Raw genomic sequence first — 22797 nt, 5'->3', positions numbered from 1 at the left:
CGCACAACAACTAAGTCAACTACAACAATCATGCACAACAACTAAGTCAACTACAACAATCATGCACAACAACTAAGTCAATTACAACAATCATGCACAACAACTAAGTCAACTACAACAATCATGCACAACAACTAAGTCAACTACAACAATCATGCACAACAACTAAGTCAATTACAACGATCATGCACAACAACTAAATCAACTACAACGATCATGCACAACAACTAAGTCAACTACAACGATCATGCACAACAACTAAGTCAACTACAACGATCATGCACAACAACTAAGTCAACTACAACAATCATGCACAACAACTAAGTCAACTACAACAATCATGCACAACAACTAAGTCAACTACAACAATCACGCACAACAACTAAGTCAACTACAACAATCATGCACAACAACTAAGTCAACTACAACAATCACGCACAACAACTAAGTCAACTACAACAATCATGCACAACAACTAAGTCAACTACAACAATCATGCACAACAACTAAGTCAACTACAACAATCATGCACAACAACTAAGTCAACTACAACAATCATGCACAACAACTAAGTCAACTACAACAATCATGCATAACAACTAAGTCAACTACAACAATCATGCACAACAACTAAGTCAACTACAACAATCATGCACAACAACTAAGTCAACTACAACAATCATGCACAACAACCATGTCAACTACAACAATCATGCACAACAACTAAGTCAACTACAACAATAATGCACAACAACTAAGTCAATTACAACAATCATGCACAACAACTAAGTCAACTACAACAATCATGCACAGCAACTAAGTCAACTTCAACAATCATGCACAGCAACTAAGTCAACTTCAACAATCATGCACAACAACTAAGTCAACTTCAACAATCATGCATAACAACTAAGTCAACTACAACAATCATGCACAACAACTAAGTCAACTACAACAATCATGCATAACAACTAAGTCAACTACAACAATCATGCACAACAACTAAGTCAACTACAACAATCATGCACAACAACTAAGTCAACTACAACAATCATGCACAACAACTAAGTCAACTACAACAATAATGCACAACAACTAAGTCAATTACAACAATCATGCACAACAACTAAGTCAACTACAACAATCATGCACAACAACTAAGTTAACTACAACAATCATGCACAACAACTAAGTCAAAATCATTCCCAATAACTTAGGCAACTATAAAGATCATCAAAAACAACTCAGGCAACTAAATAATCATCCAAGGCAACTCAAATCATAATCATCCACAATAACTTAGGTATCTAAAAAATTATCCAAAACAGCTAGAGTCACAATCATCCTTAAAAATTACGTCAACTATGGGATGTTTATTATCACGCCATATGATGTTTAAGTCACTCCATATGATGTTGTAGTCGCACATGAGATGATGATCACGCTTTATCATGATCTAAATGTCGCACAACATGATCTTGCTGGAATGCAATATAATTCAACTGGTCACGCATTATGTTGGTAATAATAGGTATCAAGTCACGATGTGATGGGCCGAGTGTTGCGTTACTTGCTAGCTCCGTTACCCACGTCAGTTAACATGCCGCTCTATTTGGAGAGCATGCGCACTTGGACTGTCCTCATGAGCTATGGGCTCGCTAGTCACGAGTTCTTGTAAGTATTACAGCCAAATCAATCAACAATCAATCAATTAATCAACCAACAAATAAACATTGTGCTGGGCTGCCTCATGGTACTGCGTATGTGTGGATTCAGTGTTTAATGTAGGCTTTTAATTGTCTACAAACAGTTGTTAATGCCTTGTTAAAATAATATGTAATATTTTATTGAAAACTATGTTTATTGACAGTTCAAGATCATCTCGTTTGAATTTAAGTCTCCCACATGTACCAAAGTTTCATAAGTCAAAATTAACCAGTTAAACCAGTTTTAAGGTGGTTTTTAAACTGGTTTTAATCTCAATCTCCCAAAAGTGGACAGAACCAAGAACAAAACTGAAATAGCAAAAACAAGAAACCAAGTACAAACCTGAATAGACTGTGCTGTGAAGTAATCACTTAACTAGTAACAATTCACAAAATGCGAAACTTGGCAAGTAATCAGGCAAAAAAAAAACCCTTGTTTAACTAAACATGGTCTTAGTGTGAATGCAGCATTAATGCGGTGGCTAATATATGCAGCTAGGGGCTTCAGTGGCTTTTACCCATGCTTACATTCGGGCAGTCGCGTAGTCGCGAAGCCGGTTCAAGACGGTTCAAGACAACCTTTTGTCATACGACTGTATCCCTTATATGCCTTTTCGACGTCCGGTGCTTTCTGGCGCTCTCTCATTGGTTAGCGGTCTAACGGCCGTCTCGACTGCAAAATGGTTTCGTGTCACGACATACCTAGAAAAAAAACGCAAAATGGTCGATGGACAAATAATCAAACCACTACTTGATGGAAAGCAGCCGAAAAGTGTATTTTCATCTTCCGTCATTTCAACTCAACTGTTTTCTGTCGTCTTCATTGCCGTTGCATTCATTTTCAAAAAGTCGTACTTAATTGGTGGAGGGCATCGGAAAAAAAATGCGTATACATAAAAATTTGTAATAATTTTAGTTCTCGCGGTGTAACGTTGTTATTGACGAAAGTATTGTAAAATGTTACTCAGAGATGCGTACCCGACAATGATGCAGAGCCTTCGAGATTCAGCCCGTCTCTGTCTTCTTGACCACCACTCTGAGCCCGGCAGTCTCCTCAAACGCGCAAGCGCAGTGCTACCACTTCTAGAAGCCGCAGTTCACGTGGCGGGAACCTCCGCTGACCAGTATGCCAAGATGACCGCAGGCACAGAAGACGCTGAACCTCCCGCGATGCCGCCTGTTAATTGGAGTCACGTGACTGGACTCTTCCCTGTGATTGGCTGCTGGCTGAGGAAGTGGGTTCAAGAGTTATTGTCGTGTTCCGAGGTTTTAGGATCTCCCGCACTCCAGGTAATCCGCGATTTAGCACTTTCGTCTTTTCCTGTTTTGAACGAGCAGTATGGAGGACGAGGTGTCTTCACGCCTAAAGATGGCATGCAAGTTATTGTTGCCTCATGCTAAAGATGGCATGCACGTTATTGTTGCCTCATGCTAAAGATGGCATGCAAGTTATTTTTGCCTCATGCTAAAGATGGCATGCAAGTTATTTTTGCCTCATGCTAAAGATGGCATGCAAGTTATTTTTGCCTCATGCTAATGTTAAATTTCTGAAATATGTTTGTGTAAATACTTAACTATTTGCTCCTGCTGTCTTTTAAAGCCAAGTTTGAGCTCACTATCCGAATATCTTAACGTGGTGTGTTGATCTTTATGCCATTTGTTTCTGCTTTCTTTAGGAGCCAAATTTGAGTTTACTTTCCGGAACTCTAAACTTTCTGGCATCGTTTTATACCAAACTTCCTTCCCAGGTAGGTAGGTGTGCGAGCTTTCATCGTTTGAAATGTCATCCCAATGGCAATAGAGTTTTTAGCAAGGGCTACATCAAAGACGACGGCGACGGGAAAAAACAACAGAAAATAAAAAACTAGCTCGTGGAAATTAGTATTTAGCGTTGAGGTCCTTTTTTCGGTCGCGTCTTCCGAGCGTTCGCCGTTCAGTCACTTCTAAAGCTGGCAGACACCGATATGGAACCTTTCAATGATGAGAAAACCAAACAAAAAACGTGGAGTTAAATTAAGTTATCTTCAACATATTGTGAAAACCGTCGACAGTAAAAAGGGACAAAAAGGAACAGGCGACTTCCACCTTCCCCCCTCCTACCCCTTGACAGTAATAAGGAACAAAAAGTAACAGGCGACTTCCACCTTCCCCCCTCCGACCCCTTGACTGTAATAAGGAACAAAAAGGAACAGGCGACTTCCACCTTCCCCCCTCCGACCCCTTGACTGTAATAAGGAACAAAAAGGAACAGGCGACTTCCACCTTCCCCCCTCCGACCCCTTGACAATAATAAGGAACAAAAAGGAACAGGCTACTTCCACCTTCCCCCCTCCGACCCCTTGACAGTAACAAGGGACAAAAAGGAACAGGCGACTTCCACCTTCCCCCCTCCGACCCCTTGAGTGGCAAACACCATATCAACATGTAAAATACCAGGGGAAAATAAAATTGTCAACTTTTTTTGTCGTCCTATGTGTAGGAAGCGGCCATATGTTTTTTTATGACAAAAGTCGTAGAACAACGGCGAATTGCACCCAAAAGTGACCACTTCGTTTATTATACTTTAGCTCTTAGCAAGTTCCAATGTGTATTTGTTTTTGTTGTATAATTTTTTGAGGCCTAATTTTTTTGTATCAGCGATCGTACTCTCCTGTCGAGACTCTGGAGGAGATGGAAGACTTGGTATCTTCTGTCTTAGTCCCACTAAGCGCTTCGTCGTACATGTCAGCGGCCATACATGAGCTAAGGTTAGTCCTTATCTCGCGAAGGTCTTGCATGAGCTGCAAGTCAACCCCCCATACCGTACATACATACCCAGCCTCACTTAATGCGAACCTCTGTGCGGTCCCACGTGAACTAAGAAAAGTCCCCCCTCTTTCCCCCTACTCCGTGCACACTAGTCTACTTTCACAAAGTACCTCCCAGTACATGTCAGTGGTCATTCATGAGATGAAAGTCTTGCCCCTCCCCCTACCGTACACACATCCATACCAGTGATACTAACTACCTTGTTGCACGTGTTAGCGATGAGCCCATTGCTCCGGGTGCAACTTTTTTGGGGAAAAACGTTAACCAAAAAAACGACCACTTCAGTCAACGCTGAAAACGTTAACCGCCACCTGAGGTGGCGGTTAACGTTTTTTTGGAATACCTGAAGTGGTCGCTTTCAAGAGCGTTGACTTTATTTGTTTCTGTTTATTGTATAGGACCTAGTTGAACACCAACTGACTGTTTTTTGTGTTTCACCCTCATGTCCTCCTTTATGAGTTCCCCCACTCATTTGCATGTTTCATACAGACAACTGCAGGGGCCCATTGACGTCACATCACGTGACATTCCCAGCCTGCCAAGCTATGGTCCAGCACCCGGCCTAGTCTCACGCGGACCCGCCATAGCGGTGATGACGTCATTTGTTAGGCTGTTGTGTTGCGTGTCGCACGTGCACAAAGGAATGGCCGGAAAGGTAATAACAGGAGACTGGGACGGAATTGAAGATCACCTGGGGGTGACCTCACAGCTTAACGTTTTTTTAGTTATTTTTGAGAGCTCAAAGTGGTTGTTAAACCGTTAAACAACATGGAATGACCGAAATAACCAATTAAATTGTGTTGGGTGACCTTCGATATTTTAGTAATTTCGGTTAATATCAGATCCAGCGTATGGTCCTTTTAAAATCGTTGTAAAACAGATTCCGATCTCCCGATCATTCCATAGATGATCTATTCAATATAATCAAAAGTCCTTTTTGTTCATTAGTGATATTTGGGACTAGATATTCTTGTCGAGTTTGTCGAAAAGCAACAGAGTCCAAATAAGATACCTGACGAAAGAAGGTTTTTGTTGCAAGAATGAGGAAAATCCCCCCAGTAAGATTTGTTAGGACTTCGAGTTTAATTTAAAGTCATTCCGGGTTTGTGACCCGATGAAACATGTTGTTGCAATTAAAGTTGTCATGCTTGTTTTTCCTATTTTTTCAGCTCTTGCCATTTGTTGAGCGTTCAGATGTTTGCAGTTATCTCAAAGGATTTGCCGATTCTAAGGTAGTGGTAGGGTAGTATTTGTGCTCTAAAGGATCTTAAATAAGGCTTTATAAGGAGTAGAACAATAATAATGAGGTCTAAAGAATGTAATGATACAGGTTTGGTTAAAGCTGCATTGTCACCAGTTTACTTCCGGTCGATTACGTAAAAATATCCGATGATTTTTAACAGAAAACGCGAAAAATATTTCAAAATATTGAAAGCAGTGTGTCTATTGGAAGTTATTTTGAGGATGTGATTGAAAATTTAGAGCGGATGGCCTGTTTAATAGCATGGATTCTAATAGATTCTTTTGTCTTTTGACGGTTGAGGTTTCCGTCGGACCTCCGAAAGTAAATACCACGCGGGAACACAGGGAGCCTGAATGGGTTATAGGGTGTTTATAACATGTGGCTATGATTAGCAGGGGCCCGTTGGTGCGTTTAGCCGTCTCGATCATCATCTTGTGTTCCTTCTCATCAAACTCTTCAGCAACGTGGTGAGTGAACTTCCCCAGCCGGTCATGCAGGTTTTTACCCGTCAAAATCCAAGATGGCGGCTACAAATCGCTCAAGGCTCAAACACCGGGTTAACGCCTGCATTGCAGGCTAGAACTTCCCGTTCCCTTTTTTCAATCATTTAGATCCCCGCCTTCATAGCTTATTTAGAGTAAAGCCTTCATAGCTTATTCAAACAAAGCCTTCAAAGCTTATTTAGAGTTAAAGCCTTCATAGCTTAATTAGAACAAACCCTTCATAGCTTATTTAGAGCAAAGCCTTCAAAGCTTATTCAGATTTTAAGGCTTCATAGCTCATTTAGAGCAAAGCCTTCATAGCCTATTTAGAACAAAGCCTTCATTGTTTATAACCTATGTTTAGGCTCGTCGCTTTTTAAGTGTTCACAAGTTTTTAAAAACAGACGGTTCGATCCTGGCGCTCTTGATTAGTGTTTCTCTCTACGTTTAGGCAAGAGCTCTGATTGGTCAAAATATTTCGAGCCCACTCGTCACATACCACAATGCCGCCATGGTGCTCTTCGCGCGGTTGACGCCTGGGGACGAGTATTACGCACATGAGTTGATGAGCTCTGTTCTGTTTGATCCAATGTTTTATCCGTGAGTACACCGGGACTCCTCATCCCCATAATCTATAGTCCAGTCACTGTATGGTTTGACCTATGAACGAGCTCGGCAAGAATCTCTACTGAAAAATCCATATGTATTAGAACTCGAAGCGGTGCTATGCTTATCTGGACTCTTAGGGAAGAAGGAATCTCTATCTCGTTTTACTTGCATCTGTAAAGTGTGTGTGTGTGTGTTTTTTTTTTTTTTATCATATTCTGAATGTGACTATTTTACAGACTGTTTTTACAATTATCCAAAAGGTTATTCATACATTGTTTTCTTTGTGATGGCAGAGAGTCTAGAGAGCTGTCGTCTTCTTCAGTCACCCGTGAGCTATCAGGACTAACGATCAAGACGGATGGTTTACCCACCCCTCCCTCCTCGGAGACATCGAGGGGTCTACCCACCCCTCCCTCCTCGGAGACATCAAGGGGTCCAACCACCCCTCCCTCCTCGGGCACATTATCAGAGGCGCCCGACAGAGAAGAGCTTCTGTGTGAGGCACATGGTAACCTCCCGTCTGTAAGATCCATGTTTTTTGGGTCGTTCAGCCCGATGGAACACGCCCTGGCGATATCTCGGTAAGTAACATAATACGCTCCTGACGAAAAATCAAGTAACGACACGAAGCGCGCACCTCACGTAACTGCGTGTAAGTTGTAACAAAATGCGAAAGCAAGTACACGAAGCAGAAAGTTTTGTGACTTGTAAATATGATGGAATGTTTAGTATCTGCTGCCGCACAACGCGCAGTGAATGTGGTCGAGTCAAAGGCACAAGGAAGGGCCTCAGATACCCTCATTTGATTCATGACAGACCACGAAGCGCTGCTTAGACTCGAGGGAAGAAAACCTGGAGAAAATCCCTTAAAGCAAGGGCGAGAACTAACAAAACTCGACCCACGTCGGGACCGGGAATCGAACCCAACACATTCCCGGCTCACCAGCTGTGCCAACCTGGTTCCTCACCCTCCCTCCCTTGGGCTGCTAATGATACCCACAACCCTGACGAAACGCGATGGTGTCACGCAACGCGTTGTCCATTTTAGAAACACGCCCCCCTCTCACTATACCAATGATACTTTCTCTCATTTTTATTTAACGTTATTCGTAGATCACGTGCTCTCCGCTGGCCGCATGACGTCACCTCACTCTTGTTACCAGCTTCCCACGGAGCTCTGGTCCCTGTAGACTGGATGTTCACGCCGATCGTGGATTTGCATAATCATATTATTAACTCGTGAGTATCTCAGGCGAATAATGTCTTGTCTTAGCGGAAAAATATTGATACACGCCTCCACCGAATAAGCACCTCCACCGAATGAAATGTCTTGTCTTAAAGGGAAAATATTGATACGCGCCTCCCTCAAGTAAGCACCTCCACCGAATAAGCCCCTCCACCGAATGAAATGCCTTGTCTTAAATGGAAAATATTGATACGCGCCTCCCTCAAATAAGCGCCTCCACCTAATGAAATGTCTTGTCTTAAAGGGAAAATATTGATACGCGCCTCTCTCGAATAAGCGCCTCGCCTGGGATGTGAAAAATTGAGTAAGCGCCACGGCGCTTATTCGAGCATTTACGGTATAGGGGAATGTCTTCGCCGTGAAGTAAAAAGATATCAGCTATAACATTTTATTTATTCGTTTTGTTTGTTTTACTTATAATTTATCAACAGGGAACAGAAAGGCCGAGCTTTGGACGAGGTTCCTGTTTCTATGGTTACGCTAGTCAAGTGCACGCTACAACTGCTATTGCTGCTAGAGGAAAAGCGCCCAGTCTCCCTCACAGGCGTTACCATGGTAGCACGTGTTGCACGTTTGATGTGTATCTTTATGACAGGTTTGTGAAACTCGCAATCACTTGCGCAGGACATAGCATCACTTCTTCGCCGGCGTCCTCATCATTCGTTGCCATGGTACTTATTTTGTACTTGTGGCAAGATTGTAATTGGTTTGTCGTTAAATCTAGGTTTCTGTAACTATTTTAATCTTTGGCAAGACCCGAAGACGAGATCGTTTTACAGACTGCATTTTTATATCGAGTATTGTCATAGTAAAGTTGCACTTCCATCCCTGTACAAAGTTTCGCCCTCAAGTTATTACCTCTCCTCCATCGCTTTCTGTTTACCTTTTCTCTCATCTTAGGCAGTGATTTGTTCCTCCACACAACGGTACATCGTTACATGTCCTGCCTACTACATATCTACACTCAGTCCCACCGCATTGCTCAGTTGGACTTCAGTCAACCTGTCCCTGGACTGTCGTCCTTCTACGACCTGTAAGCTATTTGTGTCACGTAGATTAAACACGCGATACCTTTGAGCAAATCCCTGATGGTTGTATTCTTGATATGATAGACCTCATTTCCTCTTGAGATGGGGTACCTATTTCCTGACATAGGTGTATTCTTTATCAGTCCGAAGCAGATCTCGAAATATTGGGGGGCCCAATACAGAAACATAAAAATACCATCGAAAATACTGGGAGGCACGGCCACGCCCCTTCTGGTCATTTCCTTATAATTTGTGAAATTATTGGTGGGGCACGTGCCCCCAGTGCCCCACCCCCTGGAGGGCCTATGACTAGTCTTTTTTTAAACAGACCTATTACTTGTTTTCACCCTTTAAACAAACCTTCTTGGTGGGGAGGGGAACCTAAGTCCTGATTGGACATGGGTGTGATCCTATCATTATTCCCCAAACAAACCTCATTGCCTCTTGGGGTGGGGGACTTATAGCCGCATTGTCACCAGTTTACTTCCGAAGGGGCCGACGGAAACCTCAACCGACAAGAGACAAGATAATCTATTAGAATCCGTGCTATTTAACAGGCCATCCGCTTTAAATTATCAGTCACAACCTCAAAGAAACTTCCAACAGACACACTGCTTCAATTTCGAAATATTTCTCGCGTTTTCCATTAAAAGCCTCAGAGATGGGTACGCATCTACCGGAAGTAAACTGGTGACAATGCAGCTTCACGTCCTGTTTGGACATGGGTGTGATCCTAACATTATTCTCCAAACAAACCTAATTGCCTTTTGGGGTAGAGTGGGAACCTTTTTCTTGTTTGGACTTGTCAGATCCTGACTTGTCTGATATATAACCCTCCAAACAGACCTCATTGTCTCTTGGGTGGAATTCCCTGCTTTCCCTTCTGTTGTCTGAAGGTAGTAGAAGCTAGAAATGGGGCTAGTCATTACTTGAGCCTCTCCTCTTATGGAGATTATATGATACTAATGTGTTCTCTCCCCAGGTACTCCTCCCTCCTGACGCACTTCTCGGCCGTTTCCTATGGGGACTCCCTGTTCGGTAAATTTGTCGTGTTACCATTGACGCAGGCGCAGAACTCGCGGTACCGACTTCTATTATGGGAAGAGCACGTGGGCTCGCTCCGGTCCCTCTCATTGTCTCCCTGTCAGGTAAGCTGCGAGGGGGGGGGGGGAGAGGGAGGGAGATAAAGGGTTCCATTTTTGGTATATCTAGAACAGGTGAACAATAGAATACTTAGGCTTAGTACAAATGCCGTTCTTTTCATTTACAGTTCCAATTACAAATGCATGCAAAGGAAGATAGAACAATCGGTTCATTTACAAATTTAAACTGTTCATTTGCAAGTATTTGGAACGGTACATAAAGATGGCCTTTGAAAAAAGCGTTAGTGAGACGCGCGCTACCGTCATCACATGTAAACTTTAATTAAAGTTTGATAAAGACAATTTTATGTGATAACGTTATTATTAAAGCTGTTACGGTGGTCACGATAGCTCGAGTCGCAATATAAAACAGAGACGACCGTAAAAATCGTCAAAACAAAAACGACACAAATGTGGAAATAATGTGTGTTGTAACAGCAAATTTTATTTCTCGAGTTACACGTTGTTCATTTAAGTTTAGCATTTCCTTACGTGCTAGATATTATGTAAAGAACATCGGCTTACTGTAAAGTTTGATCTAACTTTAAATGCGAGACAAATCTTCACTTCCGTGGAGGAAATTCTGGTTGCAGGGGTGGCGATTCCATATTATCTTCGGCCAGCCTTCGCTTTGCTCTTGTAATGTTCTTTTATTCTAATGAAACGTACCGATAGAATGGCAAAATTTAGAGAAAAAAAAACATCTACGTTCGACACACCATCCTCCTGACCAGGCCACGAAATCTTGAGCTAAAAGCCAGACACACTATCGGATTCACCGCACAGTTAGCTATCGCGAGGTACACATTCATAAACCGGAACGTCTGGTTTGCACACAACCGCGGCGGCTCATTAAGAGTACACAGCGTCACCTGAAGCCAATAGCACGAGTAGCAGAGATAGAACGCTAAAACGATCGCCAGGCTGATCTTAAAGACTTTATAATTGACCCGCTCATGAAGACTGTTCGAGGTCAATCGACGCATCCACGCGCGCCGGCGAAATATCCTCGTAACCACGCAAGTGTACGCGACAAGAACTATGAGTAAGCTGATAGAGGCGAGCGCCAAGTAGAAGCGGTGCCACAGTCGCGTGTTCCACAAGTGCGTGTTCGCCCTGCACGCGACTCCGCCATCGCGCGGGACGAGGCTCGAAAAGTACAGCAGTGGCGCGTTGTAGACTAACGCCGTGAACCAGATTACCGCGATGAGAAGTCTAGACGAGAGATCGCACACTGGTGGGCTTAGCGGGTAGAATACTGCGCGGAATCTATCCACAGCGATAGCATCAACGCAAAGTAGCGACGCAACTATTGAGACGGCCTCGGTGAAATTCACGAGCTTGCATAGTAAGACTCCTATACCTCCCGGTAGCACCCATAAGTCGTGGCACAGTATGCGCACTACTCGCTCAGGAACGGCGAATACAGGCAGGAGAAGATCCGATACGGCGAGGTGGACGATGAGGCGGTCATTGAGCATGCGCGTGCCTGCTGATGTGCGGTACCTGATGTACGCGCATATGATGAGGGAGTTACCGCTGACTGCTGACACCAGCACGATGGCGTAGGCGAGCACTTGCGTGAGAATAAGGGGAAGACTCTCCCCGTGGCTCGACTCTCTTGTATTTTCTAGTAATTCGTAGGTCTCAACTGAAAGGTTTGCGAGCAGTACAGACGAGCTGCCGTTAACCATCGATGATTGGTTAGTTACAGCTGGCATATCGGTTTTTATTGCCTTGCGATGTTAAGCTATCTCAAAATTTTTCGCCCAACACCGTATTTGTTCAAGTTTTCTGATGGCGTTATTTACGCAATGCGATTCTCGGTCAGGTTCTCGAAGAAGTGGAGCTTTTTGTTGGGAATGAATTAAGTCTACCTGTGCTTTCGACCTTACCGCATTCGCATAGCGCAATGACGAACTCTTGTGTTTTGCCGTGTGTCTCGATAGCTAATTAACGATGTCAATTTTCTAGAAAGCCAATCCTTTTGTTAATTCGATTCAGCCTTTTTTATAGCCTCCAGAGTGACCATGGTATTACAAGCTTCGATATTTTCTTGTTCTTCTTCCTGGTCCTTCTGAATCTTTAAAAAGCAATATTCAGTCTTTTCGTCTTCTTCTTGATGCTATTCGCTTTCCTCTGTTTAGCTCCGCGGTGAAACAGTCTCCCGTGAGAGTTTGTCTGGCCAAAGTAGGCCAAATAGATGTCTTCTTTGTGGTGTCAAATAGAGTACAGAGAAAGTCTATAAAGTAACGCAGTTCCCTCTTTTGCTCCACGAAGCCACGTGTATTTCAAGAAACTATCACACAAGGGGTTCTCCAGAATCTTCAGAATCTTTTTATAGATGAGGATGTGTTTTGTTCAGGAAACCACAAATCAGGCCTCTGTCATCGTTGTTATTTTATCTTTTAAAAAGATCATCTGGCGAGTGTCGTTAGCTATAACATCTTCAGCGAGAAATCTCCTTTGTATCGTACCCGTTTACCTTGCTTCAGGAACACAAAAACTGACTGATGTTTGTACACCTTTCAGCCAAGTTCAAGGGTGTCTAGTCACAAAGCAGCCCCTTTATTGGGCAAGAAGCCTTTAGGGTAACTCAGCTTGTAAAAATAATGATGAGATCTAGTGGCTTGCGCGTAGCTAGTGTTTCCACGGGATTTTTAATAAGGATCTTCACCGCTAATATGTCGCTTCCGTGATGTGAATGGATAGGGTTTGTCGGGATTTCTTTCTATTAAACTATTGACTCACGGTCGTCTTTCTTTTATAATTGCCTTTGTTTCTTTAATGCAGCTTTGTCAACATGCCGTTAATCATTTTTTGGCCCTTTCTTTTATTCTTTTGCGCCGACAGTTCACAAATAACTCTGGAAATTTTGTTGTTGATGTCAGAATGGCGCGAAATAATACAGTAACACGAGTCAAACATGTTCGATACTTCACATACAAACACAAAATGTAATCACCAGTCAACTATATTTGTTGGTCATCTTTATAAGAGTCAAGGAACGTTTTATTTAACGATCATTCCTAGTCTCATTCACTCTTGATAAGCGTCTTTACGAATGGAAGAAAAGGAATCTGTTGTTGATTATCTTCAAAATTAAATGGGCTTTCGGTAAACGAGGAGGCGCGCAAAATGTTAGGAGGCAAGCAATAATAATATGTAATTGTTTTCACGATGCATTTTTGTAAAGGAGGTCACTTAAAAAGAAAAGGAAATCGGACTATTTTGCTCTTGTTTCGAATTGATTTCCTTTGCGAATCACTTCGTGGAGAAAGCCATTATTACTGATATGTCCATGAAAGGAATTTCAGCTGAATCCCCACATTGCTCCGTCCCGCACTCCGCATTCCGGAGACTCCTCATTTTATCGAAAACCAAATTGAATAATACCGAGTAGATGTATTGACTTCGGATCCCTTTTATTCCAAATCCCTTAATCCCAAACCCGAAGGTGTTTTCGCTATATTTGTTGAGATCAGAGCTGGAACTAGGACTAAAACTAATAAATCTAGCAAATATCAACTCTCGCCAGCCTGATCTGTGAAGCATGGTAACGGTTAACACGTCTCACTTGCGTTCTAGGTTCCCGTGCCTTTAGAAAACTTCCTCTACCCGATTGAACAAGAGGAGGCTCTACTCAAGCTCTACCTTCGCGCTCTCGCCAATCAAGTTGTCAGGTAACCATGGAAATGCCCAATCACATCGCACATTTGCAAACCAAACTGTCAGCTGACCATGGAAGTGACCAATCACGTCGCGTTCTGTTTACATTTCAAACTGGTTGGTAACCATGGAAATGTCTAATCACATCTCGCTTATACCCCTCAAACCAGGTCAGGTAACCATTGCCAATCACATCTGGTATGCGGCCTATTTTTTACCAGTAGCCCATGACGTGATGTTAATGATGGGTTGTCCTTTCTGTCATAGACCCCAGTGGTGTCCGCTGTTTTATCTCTTAGCGGTCCATCATTTGAACGCTTTTATATTTCAAAGAGTCGACCCGAAGGTATGACCCCAAATGTGTGTGTTCAATGCATTTTTGTCTTCACGTAAACATTAGCCCGACGTGTCTGTCAACTATTCCTCTTCTACAAAACGAGCGGCGGGCTGAGCTTGAAAGCCCGATGCAAGGTATTCTGGGATCGTTTGGCTGGCAGACATCCTTGGTTTTACTCTGTCTATGCAATCGTTCCCACCCCATGATCCCTCTCTCACGCTCTGGGAACCAGCTCGGATTTCTTTTGCAATGAGCAAGCCTTTGGGGAATGAGGAAATCTTTGCCACGTTTTATAGAGCTATTCTTAGGTCGGATTTATCCATGTAGCATTGACAACATGAAGTTTGAGTTCTTGATTCAGCCATTTTTACGTTACCCATGACGCACGTGGGCTGGATTCTTGAGGGGACCCCTATTTCAAATAGTTGTATGTGCATCATGATCATTGTTTTCTTTCATGCGTGTTTATAAAGAGACACTTTTACAATGATCTGTAATGCTGTATGTCTTTATTACAGGATAGCCTGTCACTAAAGCGCAAATTGTCCTTAATACAAAGCGTTCTTCTGGTCAAGTGTGAGGTGAGATTGACAAGAGTATGGGCTACCTGTGGTACTATTATCTATCCTAGGGTCTGGAGCCAGTTTCATTTGTTCCATCTGCTCTGTAATTACTGGGTTGTTTACTGTTACTTTAAATTATTGAAATTTTATTAATCACTTTTAGGTGATTAAGGTGTTCATACGGCAACACAAAACCTAACCCATGCTAAATTTTCGGATAAACAAGGCCTAAAACCGAAAAATTCTCAATCTTGTTAACGTTTTGTATCCATCATAATTTGCTCGGTAACTTTAGTCCCATGAATATTGATTTTTTGAGAACCCATCTCACATTTTGTACTTTCTTCTTGTTCTCACAGGAAGTCAGGCATGACTTGTTGTACTACTACCGGCCTGCACTCAAGAGTCCTAAAGCCTTTGAGCTGTTCAGCTCTTTGCCCGCCGATAGAGAGATGTTTCTTCGCTCACGAGAAGACTTAGAGTCGTGCAAACAACTTTACGCTACCATGGCAACAAGCACCACGTGACACATCATAGGGATGCAGCTGTAGTCTTTGTAAAGCCCTTGTGTTAGTCAGCTTTTTAAGAGCTACCATTGTAACGAAAACAGTGTGACACCCTATAGGAACGCAGATGAAGACCTCAAATATTGTGGATTCGAGTTAATCCTTTATTACCACAAAAATAGTACAACATTTAAGTAGTTAGAACCAAATTCTCTTGAATAACACTGTGAAATGCAATCCAACCTACAAGGACAAATAGAAAATTATAATACTGAAAAGATTTTTGGAAGAGGAATATTCGATTAAAACCGAACTAACTCTGTCACGCAACTGGAATCCAGGAGGCTGAGGTGTATACTGCTCTCCGCTCTACCATGATAACAAGATTTGGCCGCATCCATATTACCAAAGCTCCTTTGCCAGTTCCTTACAGTTCAAAATGTAGAGTGAGATGTGTGCCAATATTTGTTATTGTTTCATATGAGTGGTTTGTCATGGCAAAACTTATCTGTAAACTGAAGCGGCGTGTGGTGTTGAAGGTAGATTTTATGAAGGGGTACTTGTCAATGAAATAATAACCATCCATAAGACAATGAGCTATATACCATCAACTATTAAAGCCTTGTGCTTGTAAAAAGCCTTGTGCTTGTAAAAAAAAAAGGGTTGAGAAAGGGAATAAAATGAAAAATGACACCTTTAATACACCTCTAATAATTGGCCGTCTTTAAAGCGCCTTCTTCCCCAAACCCCGAAATACATGTCACTCAAACAATATTCTGATCGTCCTCACAATTTTCCAGTCCCAAATGTATTATTTACTTTAACCACTACTAAGCGGACAGAAACTAGAGTGAACTATTTTCTGACAAAACTGATGACGAAAGCTCAGGTATTGAGAGCGACAGATCAGGGGCGGCGTAGTGGTCCCATAGGTGGGGGGGGGTGGTTGTTGGTTTCAGGGGAGGAGGCGTGGGTGGTGGTTTCAAATTCTTAAGCGCTATTTATAAGAACGCGGGGGATAACCTAAGTTTTTATACACGGCATTTTAAACTGTTCAATTTGTTGTCTGTTGCATATGCACCGCTCGAAACCCGTTGGTTAAAAAAAACGTTTATATATATAAAGAAACATCCGCTCAGAAAAGTGGGGGGGTGCCTCCCCCTGGTGCCCCCCCCCCCCCCCCTCCTTTCCTGCCCCTTCCGCCGCCCCTGCAGAAATAACACGTAAAATGAGCAAACAAACAATTTCAATCTGACTTTGGACGTTGTTGTTGTTGGCCATTAGCTAGCAAATGTTCAAATGCTCTCGCGGCGCCGTGTGTGGTTTAAATGTTAGCAAAAGGGTGGTTAGGGGGGATCTATGGGCGCTGCGCTAAAATTATCTATATAAAAGCTCGACTCCTTTGGTGTCTTTAACATTTTTGTGCAACAATAGGGACATTATTTCTAACTAAAAGCATAAATCTTTGTGTTTTCTATATATTCATACTCTCTTCGTTCGTACAACTATCTGTTTAGGAAAGCGCTCACAATCCCTTAAACTATCTTTTTCGGCTTTATTTTTAGTACAGGGGAAGTAATCTAATCGCCCAATCGTGAAAGCATTTTTATATAAGCTGACTCATCATTTCCAGAAGCTTATAGAATTTTTTAGAAAGTCGACAACGATCATGCGATTCGTGTTAAGAGCCTCTGATCAAGAAATAAGCAAGGCTATTTTCTTAAAATATTTTAAAATGTCAACGGGAATGTTATAATGGTATTTATGCTGCTATCAGATGTTTTTCCGCAGGTCTTCACTCTTCTAGAAAGCTCTAAAAAGACACTGTCGTTTTTCCTATCGAGTAAGCTTTCCCCTTCCAGAATATTCTTGAATGTTCTAGATGGTCAAAAAAAATAAAACTGACGTCAGATGTATTAGCCAATCAGAATTGCCGGCGTGGAAGGGCGCCCAAGAGTATAAAAACCGGTCACACGTGCTCCGCTGAGTGAAGCGACCAAACGGGCGATTTTTTCTCACCTGTGAGAGGAAGAGACACTGACCTGCGTTCATCTCGAAAAAAAAGTCAAAAAATTGTCACAATGTCTGACCCAAATGCAGCGCAAAACATGGAGGAGGACCAGGACGTGGAAACTTTCGCGTTTCAAGCAGAAATCGCTCAGTTGATGAGCTTGATTATCAACACTTTCTACTCGAACAAGGAGATCTTTCTTCGTGAGTTGATCTCCAACTCTTCTGATGTAAGTACAAAATGATGCTTTCAATTGAATTAAAGTTTGCCAGGGCACATAAACCGACAGTTTCTCTGAGCAATAGTGGACTGTATGGGTTTTGAGCATTTGTGTGGCGAATTATACCGAATAAAAAGTACTGCCGTTGACAGTGACAGCTAGATCGAGTAGTCTAGTAGCGTATAACTCAACTAGATTCCTTAGACATATACTGTTGTAAAAAGTTTTAAATCTTCTTAAACAATTTCCAGTTGCTAGTTTCTATGTAATTAAAGAAGATGAAGTAGTATTTCGATAATTTAAATCCATAGGCTAGCCTCGCAAGATCCGTCATGGCCGGCGACCTCGCGTACGCTACCGATCGCTCTCTCGTTTTTTTTTCGTTTATGTTTAAATTATCGGACGATTTCCGTAATTTTCTTTCTTCGGAAGATGAATAAACCGGTTTTGCTGCTTTTCACCTTGAAGATAAAGAAATGTGGAATTTATAAATGGTATTTAAAAGGTCTTTTAGCCGAAAGCACGTGCTCTCGTTACGCAATGGCGGCCATTTGAAAAGCCTGTGTCACTCCCAAAAGCCGATCGACCATTTCGTGGAAATAGTTGCATGGTTTTACTTATTTACATGGCTTCCGCATCAACGCTCTCGATTCCGCAGTAAATTATCCTCGAGTTGTCTTGAATCTGTACCAAATATTACTTTAGAAGGGTTTTTTTGCCTTTTTCCTCTTCGGTTAGTTGCTCAAATTACTCTTCCCTCTTTCTGCGGCCAACATTATGCTATCTCGTCGAGTAAAGAATAGCATATTCATCATAATCCCGTAGAGAAGAATATTCATCATCATATTCGTGATTGGTATTGAGAAATTGATTATTGTATACATGAAATGTACTGTAACGTCCGGATTTAAAACACTATTGTATTTTATTATAATACACGAATTTACCTGTAAAGTGTGCTCACCAATATCATTGTCTTTTAGGCCCTAGACAAGATTCGCTACCTGAGTCTCACAGACCCAAGTGTTCTAGACTCATGCAAAGACCTCAAGATCACCCTCATCCCCAACAAGGAGGAGAACTCCCTCACAATTCAGGACTCCGGTGTTGGCATGACCAAGGCTGACTTGGTCAATAACCTCGGTACCATTGCCAAGAGTGGAACCAAGACCTTTATGGAGGCCCTCCAAGTAAGTTTGCAGCTATAACATTGAATGACTGCTCATAAATGTATAGGGATTCGCCTAGAAAATAAATTCAAGGATCACTTTAGTTCCCTCTGCCCCCTACATGCAATGCCCTTATCATCCCGTAACTATTCTTTTATCCAAAGCTAGGATAAAAGGAGAGCTCCATTCTTACTCCTGTTACTAACTAAAATGCTGTTGTTCTCTTAGGCTGGTGCAGATATCTCTATGATTGGTCAATTCGGTGTGGGTTTCTACTCAGCTTACCTTGTTGCTGAGAAAGTTGTAGTGACCACCAAGCACAATGATGACGAGCAATACATTTGGGAGTCAGCTGCTGGTGGCTCCTTCACTGTGAAGCGCGACTCTGGTGAGCCTCTTGGCCGTGGTACCAAGATTGTCCTGTACCTGAAGGAGGATCAGACAGAATACCTAGAAGAGAAGAGGATCAAGGAGATTGTCAAGAAACACAGTCAGTTCATTGGCTATCCTCTATCACTCCTGGTAAGTTTTCATCCACTGAGAGTCTGTGAAGTTAGTTTCTGAATGTGTATGCTACTGGTGTTTGCAGAATTATTTTGATAAGTGGCAGTGCTGGTGTTGTATACTTTGTTAAAATAAATCTTATACTTTCCAGGTGCAGAAGGAGAGAGACAAGGAGGTCAGTGATGACGAAGAGGAGGAGGAGGAGAAGAAAGATGAGGAGGAGGAGGAGGAGGATGGAGATAAGGACAAGCCAAAGATTGAAGACATGGATGAGGATGAGGATAAGAAAGACAAGAAAAAGAAGAAAACCATCAAGGAGAAGTACACAGAGATGGAGGAACTCAACAAGACAAAGCCCATCTGGATGCGCAATGCAGATGAGATCACCACAGAAGAGTACGGAGAGTTCTACAAGAGCTTGACCAATGACTGGGAAGAACACCTTGCTGTCAAGCACTTCTCTGTTGAGGGTCAGCTTGAGTTTAGAGCTCTGCTCTTTGTTCCCAAGAGAGCACCTTTCGACCTATTCGAGTCCAGGAAGAAGAGAAATAACATCAAGTTGTATGTGCGTAGAGTGTTTATTATGGACAATTGTGAGGATTTGATCCCAGAGTATCTTGGTTTTATCAAGGGTGTTGTTGACTCTGAGGACCTGCCTCTGAACATTTCTCGTGAGATGCTCCAGCAAAATAAGATCCTTAAGGTTATTCGTAAAAATCTGGTCAAGAAATGTATGGAACTCTTCAATGAGATTGCTGAAGATCAGGACAACTACAAGAAGTTCTACGAACAGTTTGGCAAGAACCTGAAGCTGGGTATCCATGAGGATAGTGTCAACCGTGCTAAACTTGCTGATCTCCTGAGATATCACAGCTCTTCCTCTGGTGATGAGCTCACCTCTCTGAAGGATTATGTAACTCGAATGAAGGAAAACCAGAAGGACATTTACTTTATCACAGGCGAGAGCAAGGATCAGGTTTCACACTCTGCATTTGTGGAGCGTGTGAAGAGCAGAGGCTTTGAGGTGTTGTACATGGTGGAGCCCATTGATGAGTACGCCATACAGCAACTGAAGGAATATGATGGCAAGAAGCTCGTCAGTGTGACCAAGGAGGGTCTTGAACTCCCCGAAGATGAGGATGAGAAAAAAGCTCGAGAGGAGAAGGTTGCCAAGTACGAGGGACTGTGCAAGGTTTGTGTCATTTTATCTAACATTGCTCTGTGCAAAATACTTTGACAGGGATGCCATTCCCTTTTTTTTATTTCTCTTTCCTGCTCCCTTATATTAAAAAAAAATCTGCTTTCAATAATTTGAACCCCAGATTTTGATACTTTGTGCTCAGCTTCGGAACACTTGCCTTGTCATTCCAGGTGATCAAAGATATCCTTGACAAAAAGATTGAAAAGGTAGTCGTCTCATCCCGTCTGGTGTCGTCACCATGCTGCATTGTCACAAGCCAGTTTGGATGGACAGCAAACATGGAGAGAATCATGAAGGCACAGGCTCTGCGTGACAACAGTACAATGGGCTACATGGCTGCCAAGAAGCACTTGGAGATCAACCCCGACCATGCTATCATGGACTCTCTGCGCAAGAAAGTAGAAGCCGACAAGAATGACAAGTCCCTCAAGGATCTGGTTATGCTGCTGTATGAAACCTCTCTTCTGACATCTGGCTTCACCCTGGAAGACCCTCAGGTCCACTCCGGTAGAATCTACAGGATGATTGGTCTTGGGCTTGGCATTGATGAGGAGCCAGAGGCTGAAGGTGAGATCTTCTTCTAGGAACATATGGGTCTTTACAATTAAACACTCCTATTAATTTGCAATGCCACTCATTCAGCATCTTTTCCATTGCATACTGTAGTGTATTAACATTCTGTTTCCCCACTAATGTTATGATTTTTTTATATGAATATAAATAGTGTAGGGTATTAGGCAAAGTAAGATGACATGTGAAGTAAAATTTTATTATGTCTCACAATGACACTTACACTTAACAAGAATGATATATCGTGTAGATATTGAAAACCCGAAATTTGTATACCATGTTCTTTATTAATCTGTCTGCATCGTTCTTTCATCATTTTCAGGTGCTGATGCTGTAACAGAAGACATGCCACCCTTGGAGGGCGATGATGCAAATGATGACGCATCTAAAATGGAAGAGGTCGACTAAACACCATCTACAGCCCAACACCAGGCTGTTTGAAGCTTGTGAAGCCAAATGCATTATTGTATCGGCTAACTAGGGGAACTGTGCCAAGTCAAACCAGCTTCGTAGTTGCAATTTGCATACAAGTGACATTCAGATACATTGAGTATTCACATAACATCACAGAAGTACTACTGATTTTGCTACTGTGTTTATTTAACAGAGATGTTAATTAAATAAGATGAAGTAAATTGCTTTTGCTTCTGTAGTTTGAGGTAATCCGTCTGCTTGGGCTAGCTCATTGTTATGCTAGTGCCTTGTGACTGTTTGAAGTTTAGTGGATTGGCTTTAGTGATCAGCTTTCTCGTATTAGGGCCATGTTTGTATGTATTGAAGAGACACTTATGCAACCATCTACTTTGCTTTCGGGTGAATGATTGCTATGGCATTCTTGTATAACAAAATCGAAATAAAATCTTTTTGTTGTGATTTGTGTTATGTTTATCTGCATTTGCTTGTCATGCCCTTGTCAAGTTGATAATAATTTGCTTTGAAGTAATAGAATAATAATGAAAAAGATATTAAGATCAGTTTTTTTCTTTATCAGTTTTAGGACTAGTCTATAACAAAACAAATGATACTCGGCCAGGCGTATCGCCTCTGTATCATCACCGCGATGTGCGGTGATCTAGCGGAAAAGCTGCCTTGAAGCACCTACAGGGTACATTCTTACACCTAGAGAGGAAACTACCCAAGTTTTGTAGCCCTTTTGTATTAAGTCTCTCACATTACCTGCAGTACAGGGGTCCCAGAGCAAACTGAAATTTAGAATGTGTTTTAGGACACGGGGTATCTATTGTGGAATTGGCAATTGGGTGGAATTTAGGACGGTTAGCTTGAGTATGCTAGTATCTTGGGGGATGTTATAGAAAAATGGGATCCCCTCGTCATGATTCAACTGAAGTGCCCCCAGGGCGTGGTTGGGGGATCACCTTGTCACGACCAAAGGATCTTTTGTATATTGGGGGGGGGGGGGGGGGGTTGAATTACCACAACTATATATAATACTACAGTAGAGAATATAGCACTCGATATAGCGATCGACATGCCCTGACCGGCCACAAACAGTGAAATGTATGGGGGAAATTTAATATACGTTTATGGCTGAAATTCGCTCATCATGCCTTACGGATGCATTGAATATAAAACAAAAGAGACAAACCATAGGACTTTTTTAATTAAAAATAGGACTGATGTCACAGTCGGGATACTAGACTTAGTAAGAACTGTTTTTTATCGTAATGTTTTTTTAATATATATTTTTTATATCATAAATTTACAGTTCTATAAAACCACATAATAGTACAATCAAAGTCAATGATTATCAACTTTTAGTAAA

The 22797-nt window shown here is 42.1% G+C and overlaps 2 protein-coding genes across 7 annotated transcripts in view; both read left to right on the top strand.

Moving 5' to 3' along the window:
• LOC5520771 (RNA polymerase II-associated protein 1) overlaps positions 1-16039 on the top strand; it is a 37469-nt gene extending 21430 nt beyond the window's left edge. For 2 of the 6 annotated variants that reach the window (XM_032365799.2, XM_032365796.2), the window contains exons 12-28: positions 1532-1674; positions 2675-2996; positions 3383-3454; positions 4344-4453; positions 5004-5169; positions 5684-5749; positions 6150-6224; positions 6691-6839; positions 7142-7429; positions 7962-8087; positions 8526-8689; positions 8995-9127; positions 10105-10270; positions 13853-13947; positions 14201-14279; positions 14789-14851; positions 15193-16039. In XM_032365799.2, coding sequence (XP_032221690.1) covers positions 1532-1674; positions 2675-2996; positions 3383-3454; positions 4344-4453; positions 5004-5169; positions 5684-5749; positions 6150-6224; positions 6691-6839; positions 7142-7429; positions 7962-8087; positions 8526-8689; positions 8995-9127; positions 10105-10270; positions 13853-13947; positions 14201-14279; positions 14789-14851; positions 15193-15360 — 2385 coding nt within the window. In that variant the 3' untranslated portion in view covers positions 15361-16039. Of the gene's footprint in view, positions 1-1531; positions 1675-2674; positions 2997-3382; positions 3455-4343; positions 4454-5003; positions 5170-5683; positions 5750-6149; positions 6225-6690; positions 6840-7141; positions 7430-7961; positions 8088-8525; positions 8690-8994; positions 9128-10104; positions 10271-13852; positions 13952-14200; positions 14280-14788; positions 14852-15192 lie in introns of those variants that run through there. The other 4 variants (XM_032365800.2, XM_032365797.2, XM_032365798.2 and 1 more) reach the window with 4 other exon arrangements.
• A 1271-nt stretch (positions 16040-17310) lies between these two features.
• Positions 17311-21887, top strand: LOC5520770 (heat shock protein HSP 90-alpha). Its single transcript, XM_001640639.3, has 6 exons — positions 17311-17579; positions 18554-18760; positions 18968-19261; positions 19395-20435; positions 20615-21011; positions 21337-21887. The coding sequence occupies exons 1-6, from the start codon at positions 17421-17423 to the stop codon at positions 21420-21422; spliced, it is 2184 nt and encodes a 727-aa protein (XP_001640689.1). The 5' UTR covers positions 17311-17420; the 3' UTR covers positions 21423-21887.
• Positions 21888-22797: the final 910 nt, after the last annotated feature.

This window comes from Nematostella vectensis, chromosome 7, assembly GCF_932526225.1.
Source record: "Nematostella vectensis chromosome 7, jaNemVect1.1, whole genome shotgun sequence".
Taxonomy (NCBI): domain Eukaryota; kingdom Metazoa; phylum Cnidaria; class Anthozoa; order Actiniaria; family Edwardsiidae; genus Nematostella; species Nematostella vectensis.
This window is presented reverse-complemented; position numbering and strand designations above follow the sequence as displayed.

What these genes read in the sequence shown, in the direction of transcription:
- LOC5520770 (XM_001640639.3), top strand. Translation starts at nt 17,421, where the DNA reads ATGTCTGACCCAAATGCAGCGCAAAACATGGAGGAGGACCAGGACGTG. An exon ending in GCTATCCTCTATCACTCCTG is followed by an intron (nt 19,262 to 19,394) that starts GTAAGTTTTCAT and finishes TATACTTTCCAG; the next exon opens with GTGCAGAAGGAGAGAGACAA. An exon ending in TGAGGAGCCAGAGGCTGAAG is followed by an intron (nt 21,012 to 21,336) that starts GTGAGATCTTCT and finishes CATCATTTTCAG; the next exon opens with GTGCTGATGCTGTAACAGAA.